The sequence below is a fragment of the Heliangelus exortis genome (assembly GCF_036169615.1).
Source record: "Heliangelus exortis chromosome W unlocalized genomic scaffold, bHelExo1.hap1 SUPER_W_unloc_2, whole genome shotgun sequence".
NCBI classification, from domain to species: domain Eukaryota; kingdom Metazoa; phylum Chordata; class Aves; order Apodiformes; family Trochilidae; genus Heliangelus; species Heliangelus exortis.
Window position 1 is genome coordinate 3555 of NW_027285919.1, and position 26644 is coordinate 30198.

At 50.1% G+C, this 26644-nt stretch overlaps 1 protein-coding gene across 1 annotated transcript; it reads left to right on the forward strand.

Annotated features, from left to right (window-relative positions):
* The first annotated feature begins 19424 nt into the window (after positions 1 to 19424).
* LOC139790575 (zinc finger protein 708-like) lies at positions 19425 to 21298 on the forward strand. The gene has a single exon (XM_071732442.1). It carries the CDS (start codon positions 19927 to 19929, stop codon positions 20941 to 20943), a length of 1017 nt encoding a protein of 338 aa, XP_071588543.1. The 5' UTR covers positions 19425 to 19926; the 3' UTR covers positions 20944 to 21298.
* Positions 21299 to 26644: the final 5346 nt, after the last annotated feature.

The following is a 26644-nucleotide window of genomic DNA, read 5'->3' on the forward strand; positions in this document are numbered from 1 at the left end:
TGGGAGGCACTGGGAGGAACTGGAACGGAACTGGGAGGGACTGGTTGTTACTGGAAGGGAACTGGGAGGCACTGGAAGGGAACTGGGAGGGACTGGGAGGGAACTGGGAGGCACTGGAAGCGCACTGGGAGGGACTGGAAGGGAACTGGGATGCACTGGGAGGGACTGGAAAGGAACTGGGATGCACTGGGAGGGACTGGAAGCGCACTTGAAGGGACAGTAAGGGTACTGGGAGGGACTGGAAGGCAACTGGGATGAACTGGGATGGACTGGAAGGGAACCGAGAGGCACTGGGAGGGACTGGAAGGGAACTGGGAGGGACTGGAAGGGAACTGGGAGCCACTGGGTCGGACTGGAAGGTAACTGGGATGCACTGGGAAGGAATGGAAGGGAAGTGGGAGGCACTGGGAGGAACTGGAAGCGCACTGGGAGGGACTGGAAGGGAACTGGGAGGCACTGGGAGGCACTGGAAGCGCACAGGGAGGGACTGGAAGGGAATTGGGAGGCACTGGGAGGGACTTGAAGCGCCCTGGGAGGGATTGGAAGGGTACTGGTAGGGACTGGAAGGGAACTGGGAGGCACTGGGCGGCACTGGAATCGCACTTGGAGGGACCGGAAGCGTACTTGGAGGGACTGCAAGGGAACTGGGAGCGCACTGGGAGGGACTGGAAGGGAACTGGGAGGGACTGGAAGGGAACTGGGAGGCACTGGAAGGGACTGGAAGGGAAGTGGGAGGCAATGGGAGGGACTGGAAGCGCACTGGGGGGGACTGGAATGGAACTGGGAGGCACTGGGAGGCACTGGAAGCGCACTGGAAGCGCACTGGGAGGGACTGGAAGGCACTGGAAGCGCACTGGGAGGGACTGGAAGGGAACTGGGAGGGACTGGAAGGGAACTGGAAGGCACTGGGAGGGACTGGAAGCGCACTGGGAGGGAACTGGGAGGCACTAGGAGTGACTGGGAGGGAACTGGGAGGCACTAGGAGTGACTGGAAGGGAACTGGCATGCACTGGAAGGGAACTGGGAGGGACTGGAAGGGAACTTGGAGGCACTGGGAGGAACTGGGAGGGAACTTGGATGCAAAGGGAGGGACTGGAAGGGAACTGGGAGGCACTGGGAGGGGATGGAAACGCACTGGGACGGAATGGAAGATAACTGGGAGGCACTGGGAGGAACTGGAAGCGCACTTGGAGGGACTGGAAGGGAACTGCGAGACACTGGGAGGGACTGGAAGAGCACTGGGAAGGACTGGAAGGGAAATGGGAGGCACTGGGAGGCACTGGAAGCACACTGCGAGGGACTGGAAGGGTACTGGGAGGCACTGAGAGGCACTGGAAGCGCACTGGGAGGGACTGGAAGGGAACTGGGAGGCACTGGGAGGGACAGGAAGCGCACTGGGAGGGACTGGTAGGGACTGGAAGGGAACTGGGAGGCACTGGGAGGGACTGGAAGGGAACTGGGAGGAACTGTAGTTGCACTGGGAGGGACTGGATGGGATCTGGGAGAGAACTGGGAGGCACTGGAACTGCACTGGGAGGGACTGGAAGTGTACAGAGAGGGACTGGAAGGGAACTGGCAGGCACTGGGAGGCACTGGAAGCGCACTGGGAGGGACTGGAAGGAAACTGGGAGGCACTGGGAGGCACTGAAAGTGCACTGGGAGTGACTGGAAGGGAACAGGGAGGTACTGGGAGGGACTGGAAGCGCACTGGGAGGGAACTGGGATGAACTTGGAGGGACTGGAAGGGAACTGGGAGGCACTGGGAGGGACTAGACGGGAACTGGGAGGGACTGGAAGGGAACTGGGAGGGACTGGAAGGGAACTGGGAGGCACTGGGAGGGACTGGAAGCGCACTGGGAGGGAACTGGGAGGCACTAGGAGTGACTGGAAGGGAACTGGGAGGCACTGGGAGGAACTGCAAGCGCACTGGAAGGGACTGAAAGGGAACTGGGAGGCACTGGGAGGGGACTGGGAGAAACTGGAAGGGAACTGGGAGGCACTGGAAGCGCACTGGGAGGGACCGGAAGGGAAGTGGGAGGCAATGGGAGGGACTGGAAGCACACTGGGAGGGACTGGAAGGGAACTGGGAGGCACTGGGAGGGATTGGAATTGCACTGGGAGGGACTGGAAGGGAACTGGGAGCCACTGGGTCGGAATTGAAGATAACTGGGAGGCACTGGGAGGGACTGGAAGCGCACTTGATGGGACAGTAAGGGTACTGGGAGGGAATGGAAGGGAACTGGGATGAACTGGGATGGACTGGAAGGGAACCGAGAGGCACTGGGAGGGACTGGAAGGGAACTGGGAGGGACTGGAAGGGAACTGGGATGCACTGGGAGGGACTGGAAAGGAACTGGGATGCACTGGGAGGGACTGGAAGCGCACTTGAAGGGACAGTAAGGGTACTGGGAGGGACTGGAAGGGAACTGGGATGAACTGGGATGGACTGGAAGGGAACCGAGAGGCACTGGGAGGGACTGGAAGGGAACTGGGAGGGACTGGAAGGGAACTGGGAGCCACTGGGTCGGACTGGAAGGTAACTGGGATGCACTGGGAAGGAATGGAAGGGAAGTGGGAGGTACTGGGAGGAACTGGAAGCGCACTGGGAGTGACTGGAAGGGAACTGGTAGGCACTGGGATGAACTGCAAGCGCACTGGAAGGGACTGGAAGGGAACTGGAAGGCACTGGGAGGGACTGGAAGCCCACTGGGAGGGACTGGAAGGGTAATGGGAGGGACTGGAAGGGAACTGGGAGCGCACTGGGTGGGACTGCAAGGGTACTGGGAGGGACTGGAAGGGAACAGGGATGCTCTGGGAGGGACTGGAAGGGAACTGGGAGGCACTGGGTGGGACTGGAAGGGAACTGGGAGGCACTGTAAGGGAACTGGGATGCTCTGGGAGGGACTGGAAGGGAACTGGGAGGCACTGGGAGGGACTGGAAGGGAACTGGGAGGCACTGGGAGGGAACTGGGAGTCACTGGGAGGGACTGGAAGCGAACTGGGAGGGACTGGAAGGGAACTGGGAGGCATTGGGAAGGACTGGAAGCGCACTTGGAAGGACTGGAAGCGCACTGGGAGGGACTGGAAGGGAACTGGGAGGCACTGGGAGAGACTGGAAGCGCACTTGAAGGGACAGGAAGGGTACTGGGAGGGACTGGAAAGGAACTGGGATGAACTGGGACGGACTGGAAGGGAACCGAGAGGCACTGGGAGGAACTGGAAGGGAACTGGGAGCTACTGGGTCGGACTGGAAGGTAACTGGGATGCACTGGGAAGGAATAGAAGGGAAGCGGGAGGCACTGGGAGGAACTGGAAGCGCACTGGGAGGGACTGGAAGGGAACTGGGAGGTACTGGGATGAACTGCAAGCGCACTGGAAGGGACTGGAAGGGAACTGGGAGGCACTGGGAGGGACTGGAAGCGCACTGGGAGGGACTGGAAGGGTACTGGGAGGGAGTGGAAGGGAACTGGGAGGCACTGGAAGGGAACTGGGATGCTCTGGGAGGGACTGGAAGGGAACTGGGAGGCACTGGGAGGGACTGGAATGGAAGTGGGAGGCAATGGGAGGGACTGGAAGCGCACTGGGGGGGACTGGAAGTGTGCTGGGAGGGACTGGAAGGAAACTGGGAGGGACTGGAAGGGAACTGGGAGGCACTGGGAGGGACTGGAAGCGCAGGGGGAGGTAACTTGGAGGCACTGGGAGTGACTGGAAGGGAACTGGCATGCACTGGAAGGGAACTGGGAGTGACTGGAAGGGAACTGGCATGCACTGGAAGGGAACTGGGAGAGACTGGAAGGGAATTTGGAGGCACTGGGAAGAACTGGGAGGGAACTGGGGAGCACTGGGAGGGACTGGGAGGGAACTGGGAGGCACTGGGAGGGGATGGAAACGCACTGGGACGGAATTGAAGATAACTGGGAGGCACTGGGAGGCACTGGAAGCGCACTGGGAGGGACTGGAAGGGAACTGTGAGACACTGGGAGGGACTGGAAGAGCACTGGGAGGGACTGGAAGGGAAATGGGAGGCACTGGGAGGCACTGGAATTGCACTGGGAGGGACTGGAAGGGAACTGGGAGGCACTGGGAGGGAACTGGGAGGGACTGGAAGGGAACTGGGAGGGACTGGGAGGGAACTGGTAGGGAACTGGGAGGCACTGGAAGGGACTGGAAGCGCACTGGGAGGGACTGGAAGGGAACTGGGAGGGACTGGAAGTGAACTGGGAGGCACTGGAACCAACTGGAAGCGCACTGGGAGGGACTGGAATGGAACTGGGAGCCACTGGGAGGGACTGGAAGGGAACTGGGAGGCACTGGGAGGGACTGGAAGGGAAGTGGGAGGCACTGGGAGGGACTGGAAGGGAACTGGGAGGGACTGGAAGGGACTGGAAGCGCACTGGGAGGGACTGGAAGGGAACTGGGAGGGACTGGAAGCGAACTGGGAGGCACTGGAACCAACTGGAAGCGCACTGGGAGGGACTGGAAGGGAACTGGGAGGCACTGGGAGGGACTGGAAGGGAAGTGGGAGGCACTGGGAGGGACTGGAAGGGAACTGGGAGGGACTGGAAGCGAACTGGGAGGCACTGGAAGGAAACTGGGAGGCACTGGGAGGGACTGGAAGGGAACTGGGAGGCAGTGGGAGGGACAGGAACCGTACTGGGAGGGACCGGAAGGGAACTGGGAGGGACTGGAAGGGAACTGGGAGGAACTGGAAGCAAACTGGGAGGCACTGGGACGGACTGGGAGGGACTGGAAGGGAACTGGGAGGCATTGGGAGGCACTAGAATCGCACTGGGAGGGACTGGGAGGGACTGGAAGGGAACAGGGAGGAACTGGAAGCGAACTGGGAGGCACTGGGACGGACTGGGAGGGAACTGGAAGGCAACTGGGAGGCATTGGGAGGCACTGGAATCGCACTGGGAGGGACTGGAAGGGAACTGGGAGGCACTGGGAGGGAACTGGGAGGGACTGGAAGGGAACTCGGAGGGACTGGGAGGGAACTGGTAGGGAACTGGGAGGCACTGGAAGGGACTGGAAGCGCATAGGGAGGGACTGGAAGGGAACTGGGAGGCACTGGGAGGGACTGGAAGGGAAGTGGGAGGCACTGGGAGGGACTGGAAGGGAACTGGGAGGGACTGGAAGCGCACTGGGAGGGACTGGAAGGGAACTGGGAGGGACTGGAATGGAACTGGGAGGCACTGGAAGGGAATTGTGAGCCACTGGGAGGGACTGGAAGGGAACTGGGATGCACTGGGAGGGAACTGGGAGGGACTGGAATGGAACTGGGAGGCACTGGGAGGGACTGGAAACCCACTGGGAGGGACTTGAAGGGAACTGGGTGGGACTGGAAGGGAACTGGGAGGGACTGGAAGCGAATTGGGAGGCACTGGGACGGACTGGAAGCGCACTGGGAGGGACTGGAAGGGAACAGGGATGCACTGGGAGGCACTGAAAGCGCACTGGGGAGGGACTGGAAGGGAACTGGGAGGCACTGGAGGGGACTGGAAGCGCACTGGGAGGGACTGTAAGGGAACTGGGAGGGACTGGAAGGGTACTGGGAGGGACTGGAAGGGAACTGGGGGGCACTGGAAGGCACTGGAAGCGCACTGGGAGGGACTGGAAGGGTACTGGGAGGCACTATAAGGGAACTGGGAGGGACTGGAAGGGAACTGGGAGGCACTGGGAGGCACTAGAAGGGAACTGTGTGGAACTGGAAGGGAACTGGGAGGGATTGGAAGCGAACTGGGAGGCACTGGGACAGACTGGAAGCGCACTGGGAAGGACTGGTAGCGCACTGGGAGGGACTGGAAGGGAACTGGGAGGCACTGGGAGGGACTGGAAGGGAACTGGGAGGCACTGGAAGCGCATTGGAAGGGACTGGAAGGGAAGTGGGAGGTACTGGGACGGACTGGAAACGCACTAGGAGGGACTGGAATGGAACTGGGAGCCACTGGGAAGGACTGGAAGGGAACTGAGAGGCACTGGGAGGGACTGGAAGGGAACTGGGAGGCACTGGGGGGGAGTGGAAGGGAACTGGGAGGCACTGGAAGTGACTGGAATGGAACTGGTAGGGACTGGAAGGGAACAGGGAGGCACTGGGAGGGACTGGAAGGGTACTGGGAGGCACTAGAAGGGAACTGGGAGGGACTGGAAGGGAACTGGGAGGAACTGGAAGCGAACTGGGAGGTAGTGGGACGGACTGGGAGGGACTGGAAGGGAACTGGGAGGCACTGGGAGGCACTGGAAGGGCACGGGGAGGGACTTTAGATCATGGTCACATGGATCCCTCATTCCAGAGCTGTGGAGAACCCAACACAGCACTTCTGATCTCCCTTGCTCTGGTTTAGTTGGAGTCTGAAGCCTCCAAAAACTTGAGGTGCTCTGTACAGAAAAAATATATTTTAGAGTGAATTCTACCCAGGATCAGAAACAAGATGAGTGTGAAGTGGAAGTGAAGGATAAGAAAGAACCCTCAGGGCAGAACCCTCAGTACAGCCCACTGGGTTGGTCATTGTCCCCCTGAGTTTACACCTGAAAGCAGTGAATTAACAGCCTCTTATCTCCAGGGCCTGTGGGCTTTGTGTTGAGGTTGGGTCAGCACCACCCAGCTCTGATGTGTCCCCTCCCCCTGCCCATGCCACAAGTCTGATGTCCCCAACCCCCCAGGACACAACCCTGGTGTCTCCCCCTTTCATTTTCCAACCTCATCCCCAGGTCCGGTCCCTCCCCCCCGAGGCCCCTCCCCACCTTTTCTTTCTCCCCCTGCTGCTTCCCGTGATCGCGCTGCAGCTCCCGGGAAGTTTCGCTCCTACACCTTGGGACTGCACCCACACCCCCCGCCCTGCAGCCAGGACCCCCCAACTGGTGAGCGCCAGAGCATCGCCCCCCCCACCACCAGCTTGAGCTGTGTCCCCCCTGCAGGTACTGGGAGGTGATGGGAGGTGATGGGAGGGGAGTGGTTATCCCAGTACTGCCCAAACTGGGGGCGAGCAGCACAAGATGGGGGAGGGAGGGGGATGGGTGAGAGTGTTGCCCGTAGTCAAAACACAAACCAACAGAGTGTCAGTTTATGCGGTGCTTTATTCGGGGCCCGGGAAACCTGAGGACTGGCGTCCCAAGTCAGGATTCCAAAGACCCTCACTTTCAGTTCAACTTTTATACCTTTTTACAATGAGGCTTATGTGCCAAATTACACATCCTTTTGTTACAAAAACAATTTCATAAATCGTGCGAATAACAATCAGTGTGCATGTGAGTAACAATCAATGTACCCCCTTAATTTATGTGGGAGGGAATTGGGAGGGACTGGAAGGGAACTGGAAGAGAACTGGGAGCCACTGGGAGGGACTGGAAAGGAACTGGGAGGGACTGGAAGCGAACTGGGAGGCACTGGAAGGAAACTGGGAGGAACTGGGAGGGACTGGAAGCGCACAGGGAGGGACTGGAAGGGAACTGTGAGGCACTGGAAGGGACAGGAAGCGCACTGGGAGGGACCGGAAGGGAACTGGGAGGGACTGGAAGGGAACTGGGAGGAACTGGAAGCAAACTGGGAGGCACTGGGACGGACTGGGAGGGACTGGAAGGGAACTGGGAGGCACTGGGAGGCACTGGAATCGCACTGGGAGGGACTGGAAGGGTACTGGGAGGGACTGGAAGGGAACTGGGAGGGACTGGAAGGGAACTTGGAGGGAACTGGTAGGGAACTGGGAGGCACTGGAACCGACTGGAAGCGCACTGGGAGGGACTGGAAGGGAACTGGGAGCCACTGGGAGGGACTGGAAGGGAAGTGGGAGGCACTGGAAGGGACTGGAAGGGAACTGGGAGGGACTGGAAGCGAACTGGGAGGCACTGGGAGGAAACTGGGAGGCACTGGGAGGGACCTCAAGTGCACTGGGAGGGACTGGAAGGGACCTGGGAGGGACTGGAAGGGACTGGAAGCGCACTGGGAGGGAACTGGGAGGCACTGGGAGGGACTGGAAGGGAACTGGGAGGCACTGGAAGGGAACTGGGAGGCACTGGGAGGGAACTGGGACGCATTGGGAGGAACTGGAAGCGCACTGGAAGGGACTGGAAGGGAACTGGGAGGCACTGGGAGGGACTGGAAGCGCACTGGGAGGGACTGGAAGGGAACTGGGAGGCACTGGGAGGGAACTGGGAGGCACTGGGAGGCACTGGAAGCTCACGGGGAGGGACTGGAAGGGAACTGGGACGGACTGGGAGGGACTGGAAGGGAACTGGGAGGCACTGGGATGAAGTATAAGCGCACTGGGAAGGACTGGAAGGGAACTGGGAGGCACTGGGAGGGAACTGGGAGGGACTGGAAGGGAACTGGGAGGCACTGGAGGGGAACTGGGAGGCACTGGAAGGGACTGGAAGCGCATTGTGAGGGACTGGAAGGGAACTGGGAGGCACTGGGAGGTACTGGAAGGGAACTGGGAGGCACTAGAAGGGAACTGGGAGGCACTGGAAGGGAACTGGGAGTGACTGGGAGGGACTGGAAGTGTACTGGGAGGGACTGGAAGGGAACTGGGAGGGACTGGAAGGGAACTGGGAGGCACTGGGAGGGACTGGAAGGGAACTGGGAGGCACTGGAAGGGACTGGAAGGGAACTGGGAGGGACTGGAAGGGAACTGGGAGGCACTGGGAGGCACTGGAAGGGAACTGGGATACACTGGGAGGCACTGGAAGTACACTGGGAGGCACTGGAAGTGCACTGGGAGGCACTGGAAGTGCACTGGGATGCAATGGGAGGGACTGGAAAGGAACTGGGAGGCACTGGGAGGGACTGGAAGGGAACTGGGAGGCACTGGAAGGGAACTGGGAGGCAGTGGAAGCGCACTGGGAGGGACTGGAAGGGAACTGGGAGGCACTGGGAGGGACTGGAAGGGAACTGGGAGGGACTGGGAGGGAACTGGGAGGGACTGGAACGGAACTGGGAGGGACTGGAAGCGAACTGGGAGGCACTGGGACCGACTGGAAGCGCACTGGGAGGGATTGGAAGGGAAATGGGAGCCACTGGGAGGGACTGGAAGGGAACTGGGAGGGACTGGGAGGGAACTGGGAGGGACTGGAAGGGAACTGGGAGGGACTGGAAGCGAACTGGGAGGCACTGGGACCGACTGGAAGCGCACTGGGAGGGATTGGAAGGGAAATGGGAGCCACTGGGAGGGACTGGAAGGGAACTGGGAGGCACTGGGAGGGAACTGGGAGGCACTGGGAGGGACTGGAGGGAAACTCGGAGGGACTGGGAGGGACTGGAAGGGAATTGGGAGGGACTGGAAAGGGAACTGTTAGGCACTGGGAGGGACTGTATGCGTACTGGGAGGGACTGGAAGGGAACTGGGAGGCACTGGGAGGGACTGGAAGCGCACTGGGAGAGACTGGAAGGGAACTGGGAGGCACTGGGAGGGACTGGATTCGCATTGGGAGGGACTGGAAGATAACTGCGAGGCACTGGGAGGCACTGGGACGGACTGGGAGGGACTGGAAGGGAACTGGGAGGGACTGGAAGGGAACTGGGAGACACTGGGAGGGATTGGAAGCACACTGGGAGGGATTGGAAGGGAACTGGGAGGGACTGGAAGGGAACTGGGAGGCACTGGGAGGGACTGGAAGGGTACTGGGAGGGACTGGAAGGGAACTGGGAGGCAGTGGAAGCGCACTGGGAGGGACTGGAAGGGAACTGGGAGGCACTGGGAGGGACTGGAAGGGAACTGGGAGGGACTGGGAGGGAACTGGGAGGGACTGGAAGGGAACTGGGAGGGACTGGAAACGAACTGGGACGCACTGGGACCGACTGGAAGCGCACTGGGAGGGATTGGAAGGGAAATGGGAGCCACTGGGAGGGACTGGAAGGGAACTGGGAGGCACTGGGAGGGAACTGGGAGGCACTGGGAGGGACTGGAGGGAAACTCGGAGGGACTGGGAGGGACTGGAAGGGAATTGGGAGGGACTGGAAAGGGAACTGTTAGGCACTGGGAGGGACTGTATGCGTACTGGGAGGGACTGGAAGGGAACTGGGAGGCACTGGGAGGGACTGGAAGCGCACTGGGAGAGACTGGAAGGGAACTGGGAGGCACTGGGAGGGACTGGATTTGCATTGGGAGGGACTGGAAGATAACTGCGAGGCACTGGGACGGACTGGGAGGGACTGGAAGGGAACTGGGAGGGACTGGAAGGGAACTGGGAGACACTGGGAGGGATTGGAAGCACACTGGGAGGGATTGGAAGGGAACTGGGAGGGACTGGAAGGGAACTGGGAGGTACTGGGAGGGACTGGAAAGGAAGTGGGATGGACTGGAAGGGAACTGGGAGTTACTGGAAGGGAACTGGGAGGCACTGGGAGGGACTGGAAGCGCACAGGGAGGGACTGGAAGGGAACTGGGAGGCAGTGGGAGGGACAGGAAGCGCACTGGGAGGGACTCGAAGGGAACTGGGAGGCAGTGGGAGGGAACTGGGAGGGACTGGGAGGGAACTGGGAGGCACTGGAAGGGACTGGAAGCGCACTGGGAGGGAGTGGAAGGAACTGGGAGGCACTGGGATGGACTGGAAGGGAACTGGGAGTCACTAGAAGGGAACTGGGAGGGACTGGAAGGGAACTATGAGGGACTGGAAGCGAACTGGGAGGCACTGGCATGGACTGGAAGCGCACTGGGAGGGACCTGAAGCGCACTGGGAGGGACTGGAAGGGAACTGGGAGGCACTGGAAGCGCACTGGGAGGGACTTTAGATCATGGTCACATGGATCCCTCATTCCAGAGCTGTGGAGAACCCAACACAGCACTTCTGATCTCCCTTGCTCTGGTTTAGTTGGAGTCTGAAGCCTCCAAAAACTTGAGGTGCTCTGAACAGAAAAAATATATTTTAGAGTGAATTCTACCCAGGATCAGAAACCAGATGAGTGTGAAGTGGAAGTGAAGGATAAGAAAGAACCCTCAGGGCAGAACCCTCAGTACAGCCCACTGGGTTGGTCATTGTCCCCCTGAGTTTACACCTGAAAGCAGTGAATTAACAGCCTCTTATCTCCAGGGCCCCTGGGCTTTGTGTTGAGGTTGGGTCAGCACCACCCAGCTCTGATGTGTCCCCTCCCATGTGGCCCATGCCACAAGCCTGATGTCCCCAACCCCCCAGGACACAACCCTGGTGTCCCCTCCCCTTCCAAATTCCAACCTCATCCCCAGGTCCGGTCCCTCCCCCCCGAGGCCCCTCCCCACCTTTTCTTCCTCCCCCTGCACTTCCCGTGATCGCACTGCAGCTCCCGGGAAGTTTCACTCCTCCACCTTGGGACTGCACCCACACCCCCCGCCCTGCAGCCAGGACCCCCCAACTGGTGAGTGCCAGAGCATCGCCCCCCCCCCACCAGCTTGAGCTGTGTCCCCCCTGCAGGTACTGGGAGGTGATGGGAGGTGATGGGAGGGGAGTGGTTATCCCAGTACTGCCCAAACTGGGGGTGAGCAGCACAAGATGGGGGAGGGAGGGGGATGGGTGAGAGTGTTGCCCGTAGTGAAGACACAAACCAACAGAGTGTCAGTTTATGCGGTGCTTTATTCGGGGCCCGGGAAACCTGAGGACTGGCGTCCCAAGTCAGGATTCCAAAGACCCTCACTTTCAGTTCAACTTTTATACCTTTTTACAATGAGGCTTATGTGCCAAATTACACATCCTTTTGTTACAAAACAATTTCATAAATCGTGCGAATAACAATCAGTGTGCATGTGAGTAACAATCAATGTACCCCCTTAATTTATTAATCTTTTGTTTTAACTACTCCCTGCACCTGGATATAATTTTTCAAAGTGTCAGTCTGCTTAAGTTCTATATGCTCCACTAATCTCTTTATTATTGTTCAGCATATTCTTTCCTTGTTCCCCTAACCTACATCCTGGTTTGGTCTCCATACATCCTTTTCTTGCGGATTCAATTTGTCCCTGCAACAATTCCCCCCTTTTGAGCATCCTTCGAACTTTTCCCGCAAGGATGCTCAACCATCATGCTATGTGATAGGGAGGTGGAGGTGACATTCCCTCTGGCGTTATCACTTCCTTTTGAGTTATAGCCTTCATTATCCTTTGGGTATTTTGAGTTTCTTTGACAATCATTCCTAGAAGACACTTATACATTATTAGAACAACTACCACAATTATAATTATCATGATTCCATATTGTACCACTGATGATATCCAACCAGAGACCTGGATCCCTAGGGAGCTAAATATTGCTCCAACCCAATTGTGTTCTGCCTCTCTCTGAACGTTGTAGACTTTATCTTCTATTTGTTCCAATTGACTAATGTCTTTTTCTACCTCTTGGGTGACATTTGGGATATGCACACAACAATGTCCATTCTTACTATGCAGATACCATGCACAAACACCATGTTCCCTTAACAACATCATATCTAGGGCCATTCTATTCTGTAAGGTCATTCTTGTGGTAGCCTGGAGTTGCAAGTTTAAATCCTTAAATCCTTTTTTTTAGTTACTGCGGCCAATCGTTCAGTTTGTCCTAACAATTTATATAACATTTCCCGATTTCGATAAGTTGAGATAGGTGCGAATAATGATTCCAACACCCATCCAAATTTGACTCCTGAGGAAGGTTCATGCCATTCATCCTTTTCATCTAATCCTATCGTCTCCAAGTCTTCACTTATACCCCTTTTCTTTCTCCCTGTCTTTTCTCTTTGTGTTAGTTTCGTTTGTTTCCAAAATGGACATAAGGTTGGCACTCCTAAAGTAATTTGGGTGGCCAATCCATCTAAAGGTAGATGAGACGTCCATTGTCCATGTCCCAACACCCATACTAAATTTCCAGGACTATGGACTGTTGTGATTCTACAATTTACTGCAAAATTTCCCTGATCCGAGTTGATAGTATGATGATATCCCCTACATTCACATCCCCATTTTAATGCCATTTTTACTGGAACTAACCCTATTCTATCTTCTGGGGTATCACAGGTGAATATCTCCGTACAATTCCATTCTTCTCTTTGGGTTAATAATTGTCGAAGAGAAGTAGAAGTGGATGTAACCTTGCTATTCTGATAGGAATGATTTTTCTTCCCTGTCCACTGGATACACCATTGTACCTTCCCCAAATAAGTATAATGTTCCGAGATACTAGGTCCCCATAGTGTTGTCCAATCTTTCCAGGTATCTATATTCTGAGTAATGTTTTGACAATTCATCTCGTTTCGTGTGGATTTGGTTGTTATGATACGTTTTTCACATGGCCCCTTTTCGGGGAAATTAACCAAACACCTTCTGGTGTTTTGAACCCAACCAAAATAATTAGGTTTCTTTTTACAATCTGTTTCTGTCATTGTTTCAATTATCATGCACATATCTTTCTGTACCATTTCAGTCTTTGGGACTAGTTGGCAGGTCCAAGAAACGTTTTTTTTAAAGATTTTGGCATTCCAGTTACTGGTATTATCCCCCACAGTATTGGTTCACCTGCCGCTTGGGGTAATGGTAAGCAAGCCGTAATTTCTGTTACATTTTGCATGAGGCCAAAATCCCTAATTAACCCAATCACTAAATTTTCTTGCCCTTTATTTTTCATTAGATTCTCATCATTGACTGGTTGTTTATTTTCATCATTAGCTACCTGCCTTGTTATCCTACTTTCTTGTCTCATTCTGGGTTCAATTCTTACTTCCAGATCTCCATACCCAAAGCTCTCTCGAATCAGTATTATACAGGTGTATTCCCCTTCATTTTCCTTGGTTATTCTGGGTATCTGCAAAGTGGTTATTCCTGCTTGGTGTAACCTATCCCAAACTGTTCGTACCCCTTCTATAATTATTTTATCTTCTGTCACCCATTTCCATCCTGTTTTCACTTCAGTGGATCCAACCCCCTGGTCATCGGTAAACAAACATGTTAGATTGACACCAGATCCTTCTTTTACCGTCAAATAAGGTTCGGGTACCTTTACCTTTACCCGTGTCTCTACAGTCACTATCAAGTTAAGAAATGCCCATATTCTCAACATTTGCCTCTGAACACCAATTTTGTTGGGGACAAAGGTTCTACCGACCATTGAGTAGGAACCTTCTTGACCCTGGTATAGTGTATCCAATTGTCGATTCCGTCGACCTTGACGGCGGTGTACGTAGTCATAATTACTTGATAAGGACCGTCCCATGACTCCTTCAATGGCTCCACTGACCAGTTTCGTACGTAGACTTGATCTCCCGGAAGAATACTGTGGGCCGGATTTTCCAGGGGTAGGGGTCGGTTCCACTGCAACGCTCCTCTGAGTGCTGTAAGAGTCTTATTCAGAGACAATACATAATTTAATATTACTTGATCCCCCACCAAATGAGGGTCCCCCTGGTAGGTAGCAGCATGATAGGGTTTGCCGTACAAAATCTCATACGGACTTACCCCTATCCTTTCCCTTGGTTTAATCCTGACTCTTAGCAGAGCTAAAGGCAATGCCTGTGGCCACTGGATTTTTGCCTCTTGGCAAATTTTCTTAATTTGGTTTTTCAGTGTTTGATTCATCCGCTCTACCTTACCACTTGATTGGGGCCTCCAGGGCGTGTGCAGATTCCAAGTTATTCCTAACATTACAGAAATCTCCTGCACGATCCCTGCAGTAAAATGAGGACCCCTATCCGATGATAGCCCTAATGGCACCCCAAATCTAGGGATGATTTCTTTCAGAAGTGTTTTTACCACTTCTTTTGCCTGATTGGTCCTGCAAGGGAAAGCTTCTGGCCATCCCGAGAATGTGCATACATACACCACCAGGTATTTGTATGCTTGGGTCTTTGGTAACTCAGAGAAGTCTATCTGCCAATAATCTCCTGGTTGGGGACCTACCTGCCTCCTTACTACTGGGTTGTTTTTGATACACACCGGACACATTGCATTTACCCTTTTCGCCAATGTTAACATCTGGTTTGAGAATATTTCGTTTTTCAAAAATTTTACCATTGCCTCTGCACCCCAGTGGCACTTACTATGTTCTGTTTCCAATACTGTCTTCATGATCCTTACCGGCAGGATCACCTGTCCTGTTGGGGTCACATACCAACCCTTGATGTTCTTTCGTGCCTGCAACATCTGAGCCAGTTTCTCGTCTTCTGGTGAGTAGTGTAGTTCGTCTTCCATGTGTGCAGTGGCAGGGTTGCTCCGAGCCGGTATCAAAGCTAATTGAGTCCATACCTCTTTAGCAACCTGCTTTGCCACTTGGTCCGCTTGTCGATTTCCCTGGAACTCTTTTCCTAGATCGTTCCGGTGTCCTTTGACGTGCATCACCGCAACTGCCGATGGTTTGTAAACTGCTTCCAGTAACATTATTATCTCTTCCCTGTGTTTGATTGACGATCCCTGCGAATTAAGAAGTCCCCGCTCCTTCCACAGAGCCCCATGCACATGTACCACTCCAAATGCATATTTAGAATCAGTCCATATGTTGACTCTCTTCCCTTGACTCAGCACCAGGGCCCTTATTAGAGCCCAAATTTCTGCCTTCTGTGCTGATGTGCCCGGGGGCAATGCTTTTGCTTCCACTATCTGCTGCAAGGTGACCACTGCATACCTGGTACCTTTTTCCACAAAGCTGGACCCGTCCGTGAACAGTTCCCAGTCAGGGTCCGGCAGTGGCTCATCCTTCAGGTCCTCCCGGCTGGCGTACACTTGCTCGGTTACCTCCACGCAGTCATGTTCCAGCTCTCCTTCTTCCTGGGTGGACCTGAGGAATTCTGCTGGGTTAAGGTGATTTGTTATTTTCAGTTCCACATCATCCTGTTCCCTTAATTGAGCCTCATATTGAAGCATCCTACTTGATGAGAGCCAATGACCCCCCTTTTGTTCTAATACTGTTATGACCATGTGGGGTACATAAACTGTCACGTGCTTACCCAATGTTAGCTTGCGTGCTTCCTGGATCAGGATTACTGTGGCTGCCACTGCTCTTAGGCATCCTGGCCATCCCCCACTTACTGAGTCCAATTGTTTGGAAAAGTACCCAACCGGCCTTTTCCAAGACCTCAGTTTTTGAGTGAGCACCCCCAAGGCTAACTTTTGCCTTTCATGTATGTACAGTTGAAAGTCCTTGGTTAAATCCGGCAAGCCCAGGGCAGGTGCTTCCTTGAGGGCCTGTTTTAATTCCCGAAACGCTTTATCTTCCATGGGTCCCCACTTAAGTCTCGGCTCCTTCACAGCCTCATACAGTGGTTTGGCTGTCAACCCAAAGTTGGGGATCCACAGTTGACACCAGCCAGTCATTCCTAGAAAAGATCTTAATTCCTGGTTATTGTGGGGTACTGGAATTGCACATATAGCTTGTATACGATTTACTCCCAAACGACGAACTCCCTGCGAGATTTCACATCCTAAGTAGATAACCTTTTGTTTGACCAACTGTGCCTTTTCTCTGGATACCCGGTATCCAGCCTGTCCCAGCATATTCAGTAATGCAATGGTTAATTTTAGGCAGAGACCTTCTTCTGTGGTACCCAGGAAAATATCATCCACATACTGCAACACCACATAAGAGAAAGGCGAATCTTTTACCTGGGTAGTTTTCCATTCCTCAAGTTCCTTGGCCAGCTGGTTACCGAATATGGTGGGTGAGGATTTAAATCCTTGGGGAAGTCTGGTCCAGGTGAGTTGACACTTCCGTCCCGTATCGGGGTTTTCCCACTCGAATGCAAAGATTTTCCTACTTTCAGGCGCCAGGGGTATGCAGAAGAAGGCATCCTTTAGATCAATTACTGTAAACCACCGAAATTTCTCAGAAACAGATGTTAACAATGTGTACGGATTTGCCACTACAGGATGTATATCTTGGGTAATGGAGTTGATTGCCCTTAGATCCTGTACTAACCTGTAATTGCCGTTAGGCTTTTTGACCGGGAAGATAGGGGTGTTAAATTCAGATTCACACTCCTGCAAAATTCCTAAACTTAAGAATTGAGTTATCATGGGGGCTATTCCCTTTCTGGCTTCCAGACTAATGGGGTACTGTTGCACCCTTACTGGTTGAGCCCCTTCTTTTAATTCCACTACCACTGGTACTGCCGCTTTTGATTTACCTGGAGTCCCTGTTTCCCAAACCCACGGTGCAACTGCTTGTTCAATTTCCTGTGGTATCTCTTCCTTCCCTACTTCTTTAATTACGAACAATTTTGCTAGGTTTCCTTCTGGTATTTATAGTTTTACCCTACCCTTTTCAAAAATTATTCTTTCCTGTAATACTGAGAGCAAGTCTCTCCCGAGGAGAGACTCCGGACTGTTTGGCATATACAAAAATTGATGATCAAATTCCTTTCCCCCAAATTTTATATCAAGTGGCCGCAGGAATGTTCTTTCCTCTACTTTCCCAGATACCCCAACAACCAACACCGTGGAGTCGCTTAGAGGCCCTTTTAATTTGTTCATCGCCGAGTAACTAGCCCCTGTATCTATTCTGAATTCCATCAGTTCCCCTTCAACCTCTAAGATAACTTTCAGGTCTCGGTCTAGTCAGCTCTGATTCTGGTAATTCCTCATCATAAACGCTTGAGCAACACCTTGCGGATTTCCTGTGAACGGATTCAATCTGCTTCCTACCCCGTTGCCGGGATTCGCTCCATTGCCCGGGAAGCCTCTCCTCATCGGGGCTCCCTGATTAAGTGGGCACTCTTTTTTTTTTTTTTTTTTTTTCCAGTGTCCCAGTCCTTTACAAAAGGCACACTGGTTAGGTCCTAACCTTCCGCGTCCCCCCGTACCCTGGTTCCCAAAACCCCCAAAGCCTCTCCCCATTTCTCGCAAGAAGCTCATCATAGGATATTTAATATTTCAGAAGTTAGTGTACCATTCCGTGGCCACTGCATTCCCCCCGTTTCATATTCAGACCATACATGATTACCATAATCAATCAAAGTCTTCCTCCACAATTCCTGCCCTAAATTACCCTCTTTCCAATGTTTTAACAGGCAACCGAGAGGCGAATCCTCAGGAACATCTTTTTCGTTACAAGACAGAGCTCTGAAAGTTTTAAATGGTAGCATGCTGACACTCGTACTTGCACGCACTCACACACAAAACGCTGACACTCGTACTTGCGCGCACTCACACACACAAAACCAAAATATGGCCGATTACCAAATACCTATACCAAATACCAAACTTGCCTATACTCGTCGCCGCGAGTGGCAAGTGCTGGATCTGCACAGCTTTCTACTTGCCGTGTCTTACGACCAGCGCCTAGGCTTCCAAACAACCAACCCTTAATACCAACCAACCTATAAGGAATAAAGCACCTTCGGGCTTAACCTATGGTCGTCCGTCGGGCGCGGGGTCAGGCACGGGTTGATGTCTCCTCCAGGAATCACCTGGTGCCGGCTTGGAGTGGATCAGCACGTGAACCGCCCCAGCCGCCCCCGGAGTCCCATCTGGGTCGCCAGAAAACTGTTGCCCGTAGTCAAGACACAAACCAACAGAGTGTCAGTTTATGCGGTGCTTTATTCGGGGCCCGAGAAACCTGAGGACTAGCGTCCCAAGTCAGGATTCCAAAGACCCTCACTTTCAGTTCAACTTTTATACCTTTTTACAATGAGGCTTATGTGCCAAATTACACATCCTTTTGTTACAAAAACAATTTCATAAATCGTGCGAATAACAATCAGTGTGCATGTGAGTAACAATCAATGTACCCCTTTAATTTATTAATCTTTTGTTTTAACTACTCCCTGCACCTGGATATAATTTTTCAAAGCGTCAGTCTGCTTAAGTTCTATATGCTCCACTAATCTCTTTATTATTGTTCAGCATATTCTTTCCTTGTTCCCCTAACCTACATCCTGGTTTGGTCTCCATACATCCTTTTCTTGCGGATTCAATTTGTCCCTGCAACAAGAGGGAGGAACTAAACTTATCCCTGGGGTGAGGGTGGTGGGATTGGTAACACTCCAACTCATCTAGAGGGTGGAAGAGCTGTGATTTTATCTCCCTCAAAATAATATGTGGGGAGACCAATAAATACTGGTGGGCAGGGATGTGATAGGGGACCCCAAAGTCATGCCAAGGGTTTGGGGTCTGCAACTGGGGACCCTCAAATCACCCTTGAGCCAGGGATAAGGATGGCAAGTCCGGAATCCTTCCAGGGGACTTGATAACCCCAGGGCTTAGAAGCCACAATCGGGGACTCCCTTAGAAGACCTCAACGCATCCCACTGGATGGCAGCTCATCCTGCATGTGGGTGCAGTAGGGGAATCCTATAGGCCATGGTGGGATTTGTTACCATGACAGGGGACCCAAACTCATATCGAAGTGTTAGGGTGGGATATAAGACCCCTGATTCATCCCAGGGGTTTAAGCAAGCAGTGGGGGAGTCCTAAATTACCTCTTGCAGTGTCCAGTGTCCAGTGTCCAGTGTCCAGTACAACTGGGCCATCACAGCTCAAGCCAGGAGTGGCTGAAAACCAGAGCACCCCCTGCCCCACACAATGGCCCCTTTGGATTTTGGTTGCAAGTGTAGCTCCTAAAGATGAAGTAAAGGATGAACAGTGGGTGTCCAACTCTATGGTTACCCTCCCTATTCCACCTCGCATTCCATTTTCACCTACAGGATGTTTGATGTAGGTCTTGGCTGCCACCAAAACAAAAAAAGCCCAACCCCTATTTTGTCACCATACTATGGCTTCTTTCTGAAACACGGGATGTCTCCATCTGGGCAAAAACCTCACTGAGTGTCATAAGGATAGGAAAGATTTTGGTATAAGTGTAATTTTGAAAATCATTGAAATCCATACAGGAGAAAAGTTTGACACCAGTGAGGAATGCAGGAGAAAGTTTAGGATCTGCTCAGCCCATTTCCACCATCAGAAAATCCACCAGGGTGAGAGACCCCAGAGATGTCCTGACTGTGGGAGACGGTTTAGTGACAGCTCGGATCTGGTCCAACGGTGACACCATCACACAGGTACCATGTCCTACACCTGCCCTGACTGCGGGAAAGATTTTAAAAAGAGATCAGCTTTCATCAAGCAACAACGGATCCATACGGATGAGAAACCCTTTAAATGTTCTGAGTGTGGGAAGGAGTTTAACTGCAGTTCCAATTTATCAAAGCATCACCACATTCACAAGGGAGAGAAACCCTATAAGTGTCTGGAGTGTGGGAAGGAGTTTTCCCACAGTTCCACTTTATCACGCCATCACCGCTTCCATACAGGAGAGAAGTTGTATCCCTGCTCTCACTGTGGGAAAGCCTTCAACAACAGCACCTCTTGGATTAATCACCAACATGTCCACACTGGGGAAAAACCCTACACGTGTCCCCAGTGTGGGAAGGGCTTCAGAGAAAGTTCAGGTCTCACCCGACACCGACGGATCCATAGGGGTGAACGTCCCTACAAGTGTCCTGAGTGCGGGAAGAGCTTCACAGCCAGCTCGAGTCTCACCCAACACCTACGGATCCATAGGGGTGAACGTCCCTACAAGTGTCCTGAGTGTGGGAAGAGCTTCACAGCCAGCTCGAGTCTCACCCAACACCTACAGATCCATAGGGGTGAACGTCCCTACAAGTGTCCTGAGTGTGGGAAGATCTTCACAGCCAGCTCGAATCTCACCCAACACTTACGGATCCATAGGGGTGAACGTCCCTACAAGTGTCCCCAATGTGGGAAGAGCTTCACAGCCAGCTCGAATCTCTCCCATCACTTACGGATCCATAGGGGTGAACGTCCCTACAAGTGTCCCCAATGTGGGAAGAGCTTCACAGCCAGCTCGAGTCTCACCCGACACCTACGGATCCATAGGGGTGAACGTCCCTACAAGTGTCCCCAATGTGGGAAGACCTTCACAGCCAGCTCGAATCTCACCCGACACCTACAGATCCATATGGGTGAACGTCCCTACAAGTGTCCCGAGTGCGGGAAGAGCTTCAGGCGAAGCCACACTTTGAAGAAGCATCAACTCCTCCATACCAGTGAAAAACATTAAAGCTACACCCAGTGCAAGAAGAGATTTTACTGAAAATTAGATTTCATCTGTCATTACCTGACCCATCACAGCCATCACCAAGTATGAAGGGTCAAGTTGCTCTCATTTTCCAAGCTCCATCACACCAATGATGCTTTCTCCAGCTTCTCGTGGAGAACAAAATGCAGTCAGCTCAGGAACCACTTCATGTCCCATCCAAAATTTGACTTTTTATATTTGTTTCAGCATCACGAATGTTTTTTTCCAAATAAGGAAAAAACAGGAAAGTATTTCCAATTATGACACCCTCCTAAAGGGATGTGGCAGGATGGGATCCTGGACACTTTTCCTGCACACCAGGCTGGGCGTGCAGCTGAGGGAGCAGTAGAAGAGGGAGGCAGCAGACTGCAGGACAATGCTGACAGCAGCAGAGCGGGATCATCTCTACTACACGGTTTTTAAATCCTTCCAGGGATGGTGTTTCTACCACCTTCCTGGGCTGACCAGTCTAACACCTAACTACTCTCTCAGAAAAGAAATTCTTCACCACATCTGACCTAAACCTCCCCTGGTGCAACTTCAGGCCATGTCCTCTTGTCCTCTCATTGTTCACTTGAGAGAAGAGGCCAGCACCCACCTCAACACAACCTCCTGTCAGGGAGTTGTAGAGAGCAAGAAGCTCTCCTCTCAGCCTCATCTTCTCCCAACTGCACATTCCCAATTCCCTCAGTCTCTCCTCAGAGCACTTCTTCTCCAGACCCTTCACCACCTTGTAGATGCCTGCAGACTCCAGGAGCTGGCACAGCTCTTCAGAGGAGCGTTACTGCTCCTTGCCTGTCAGGAGGGATGCTTCATGAGCTCTCCTGAAACCTCTGTGACACCAGGGGTGATGTGATGGGACACCTCGAGCAGCCTGCAGTAAGGCATCTGTCAGCTGTCTCCTGAAATAAGAGAATTACATCTCGAATGGTTTCTCACGAGGATGGAACAAGCTGGTGACAGCTCAGTAGACAAGAATCTGGAAGAAAAGCCCCAGAAAATCTTCCCTGCTTGATTGATTCATTTCTTGTGAAGCAGTAGATTTATAGAAATAGAAGAAGTAGTTTAAAGAAACATATATGCAATGGTTTTACAGTAGTAGAAGTACAGAAGTTGTAGAAAAGTATAAGCAATATTTTAAGGGAGTCTCATGGAAATTTACTAGCTGACTAACATAGGTAGGTGTGTGTATGGCAATGATACATGTGATAATGGAATGTAATTACTAGGGAAAACTTATCCATGAGAGAAGACAATGGGATAAATAACTGTTGCTGAAATCTGCAGAAGGAGCAAAACTCAGACAAAATTAGTTATGAGTTCTTTTTGTATTTTTATCTCTGCTGCATTTGTGTAGATTTTCCATTCTTATTTGGTTTTGTTATGCTCTACTGTTTTAAAATTTGTGATCACCCTTCATAGTGAATAATGTTAGTGCACGTAATGCCACAAAGAAGTCTCTCATTTGGAATGCCCTTTTAGTGTCCTAAAAGACATCAATTTGTAAAGTGCACCTCTTGAACTGAAGAAGCTGGAGTGAAGATGCTAAGCTTGTAGCCATCATGATATCATTGCCTGATGATATTTCCTTATGATATCATAATGCCTTGTGACGTGTGGACTCATGGGGTGAGGGGATTGCATTGTTGAGATGTCATTTGAGTATGTGGTTTTTGTGATCCAAGCAATCAGCCCTTGTGATTGCACAACCTGAAGAGAGTTAGGTGGGAAAGCAGGAAGGGTGACAACAGCCTGAAGGGAAGGAGCTGCAGGCATGGACAGTGTAGGCCAGCCTGCAGGAGAGGTGGCCAAGGGCTCTGTCAAGGAGTGAGGTCATTGTCCCCTTGGCCATAGCAGTGTCCTGGGCCACCAAGGCTGGGGAGAGGAAACTTTCTCTTGAGGCTCTCAGGATCTGCCTTCCCAGGGCCTGGGGTCAGGGCTTGGCCTTTCTGCTGCATCCAACAAACCAAAGGCTTTTCTCAGCATTACAGCCACCAGCACAGGGCCTTTGCCTCCTGCAATCATGGCCTCCAGGGATCTGCTCTAACGAGGCCGTGGGGAGGCTCTGGAGGGCTCAGGGGGGCCCATCAGTGTGTGAAGGTATTTTGGGTTTTGCTTCTGACTTTGACTTTATCAGAGATTTTTTTTTTTTTTCTTCTCTCAATATCTGAAGTTCATTTAATGAGCCTCACAGGCCTAGGGGATCTCTTTACCTTTTTGTAATTTCCTTCATGTCTTCAACACCTGTAGAGCTCCTTGGAGGTATTAATTTTGTTCCCAATGGATATCAGGATGAAGATTTCAATGTGCACTTTTACACTCTTATTTTAGAGGGAATATTTCATTATTTGTACTTCAGAGGAGAGGTTCTAGCAGCATTCTCCAAGTGTAATGACCCAGAGGGTCTCCTCAGGAGGTCTGCACCAGAAGGAGAAGCAGCTCCTTGAGGTCTGACCCTGGATGGACACCCTTGCTCCTCACCTCCCCAACCCCACCACTGCTCTCCTTGGCCCCTGGCACTTGCATCACTTCTCCTCCCATCAGACTTCTCCCCTGCTCTCTGCAGCTGGATGGTTCAGCTCCTTTGCACCAGCTCCCCCCTCTTTTCCTTAGAGAACTGCTGCACACGGGCACAGCAGGAGTTTTCCTCTCTGCAAACAAAGCAAAGCAAAGCATGATAAAGTTTCATGGCCAATCCAACACACTCCTCAACCATAGGCTAAGTACGAGCTGTCCCTCATGAGGTTGTTCCCATGTGCCCCTCTCCCCTCGGTTCCCCCCAGTGATGCTCGTGACCAAACCCCTCCTCCCCCTTTAGTTCCCCAATTAAAGTGCTGCCCAATTAACGCCGATTCACCGCCCTCTACTGAGGGCTCCAAAGCTGGAAATGAGGGGCGTGGGGGGAATATTCAGAGAAATCAAATGGAGAGTAAAAAGGAAAATTGATTGAAATAAATTAAATTGTATAAATTGTTAAATAGAATCTTAAAATAAAAGAAAAAATAGTTAAATGCATAAAATAATTACATAAATAATAAATAATTAAAATTTAAAAATATTAATAAATAAATTATAATAATTTAAAAACAAAACGAGAAATATGTAAATAATAATAAATATAAAAAATTATAGGAATTAATGATTATAAGTAACTCAAATAACAATAAATATTGATATAGAATAATACATTTAATATATAATAACAAATATAACAGATAAATTATGTAATAATAAATTAATAATAATAATTTAGATTACATAATAATAAATATGAGCATATAAAAATATAGTACATAATACACATATAATGACTAAAATTAAATATTAGTAATAATAATATATATTATAAACATATATAATATATTGTATAGATATACTATATATGCTATATATATAGTACTGTATATATAATATATGTAATAAATGAAAATATACAAGGATAAGTAATAATGTTATTTTAAACTATATAATAAATAATGGTATACAGTATATAATAAATAAGGAATAAATAAAATAATATATATTTTTAGAAAATAAATACAATAAATTAAATAATAATACATAATAATGTACATTAATAAATAATAATATAAAAATATTAAAATATAATAAAATAATAATTATTATATGATATATTATATATTATATTTGTATATTTTAATTTATTATCTATTATCTATTTCAAATTATATATATGATATATATTATATATTTATTATTATGTATCATTATGTATTGTATATAACATATTATAAACATTATTATTATTATTAATATTATAAGTAATATTGAAATATATAAGATACAGTACAAACCAGAATAAACCAGTACAAACCAGCATAGACCAGTACAGATGAGAATAAATCAGTATAAACCAGTATAGACCAGTACAGACCAGAATAAACCAGTATCAAATAGTATAGACCAGTATAAACCATTATAGACCAGTACAGACCAGAATAAACCAGTATCAAACAGTATAGACCAGTATAAACCAGGATAGACCAGTATAAGCATTATAAACTAGTATAGACCAGTATAGACCAGAATAACCAGTATAAACCAGTATAAAACAATATATACCAGCATAGACCAGTATAGACCAGTTTTACCAGTAAAACCAGTATAAACCTATAAAGACTTTTATAGACGAGTATAGACCAGTATAAACCACTATAACCAGTATAGACCAATATAACCAGTATAAACGAATATAAGCCATATAAACCAGTATAGACCAGTATAGCCTAGTAGAAACCAGTATAACCACTATAATGAGTATAAACCAGTATAGACCTTTATAGACCAGTATAACTAGTATAGAGCAGTATAGACCAGTACAAACAGTATAGACCACTAGAAACCAGTAAAAGCCAGTATACACCAGTAGAAACCAGTATAGGAAGTATAGACCAATATAACAGTACAACCTAATATAAACAGTATAAACCAGTATAGACCAGTTTAATTAGTAAAACCAGTATAAACCTATATAGACCTGTATAGACCAGTATAGACCAGTATAAACCGGTATAACCAGTGTAGACTGGTATAACCAGTGTAAAAGAATATAAGCAGTATAAATGAGTACTGACCAGTATAGGCCAGTATAAACCTGTATAAACCAATAGAAACCAGTATAACCATTATAACGACTATAAACTGGTATAGACCTGTATAGACCAGTATAACCAGTATAGAGCAGCATAGACCAGTACAAACTCGTATAGACCATTATAAACCAATATAAACCAGTATAGGCCAGTATAGCCAATATAAATGAATATAAGCAGTATAAACCAGTATAGACCAGTATAAGTCAGTAGAAACCAGTACAAGCCAGTATAAATTAGTATAAACAAGTATAACCAGTATAGACCAGTACAGACCACTATGGACCAGTGTGGACCAGTGTAGACCAGTATAAACTGTATATACCAGTATAAACCTGTATAAACCAGTTTAGACCAGTATAACCAGTATAAACCAGTATAGACCAGTTTAAGCAGTATAAACCAATGTAACCAACATAAACCAGTATAGACCTGTAAAGACCAGTATAAACCAGTATAGACCCGTATAAACCTTTATAAACCAGTATAAACCATTATAGACCACGATAAACCTGTAAAACCAGCATAAACCATTATGACCAGTATAGACCAGTATCGAACAGTATAACCAGTAAAGACCAATATAGACCAGTATAAAGTAGTATAAACCAGTATAAACCGGTATCGACCAGTATAACCAGGATAGACCTGTATAAACCAGTATAAACCAGTATAGACCAGTATTGACCAGTAAAAACCAGTACAGACCAATATAACCACGATAAACCAGTATAACCAGTATAGACCAGTATCGACCACTAAAAACCAGTACAGACCTGGACAGACCAGAATAAAGCAGTATAACCAGTATAGACCAGTACAGACCAGTATAAATCAATATAAACCGGTATAAACCAGTATAGACCAGTATAAACCAGTATAGACCAGTTTAGGCCAGTATAGACCAGTTTTACCAGTATAAACCAGTATAACCAGTATAAACGAATAGAAGCAGTACAAACCAGTATAGACTAGTATATGCTAGTATAGGCCAGTATAGGCCAGTATAAACCTGTGTAACCAGTATAGACAAGTATACACCAGTTTAACGAGTATATACCAGTATAGAG

Bases quoted from the DNA above. Each gene is read 5' to 3' on its own strand.
- LOC139790575 (XM_071732442.1), top strand. From the start codon at position 19,927: ATGTCCTACACCTGCCCTGACTGCGGGAAAGATTTTAAAAAGAGATCA.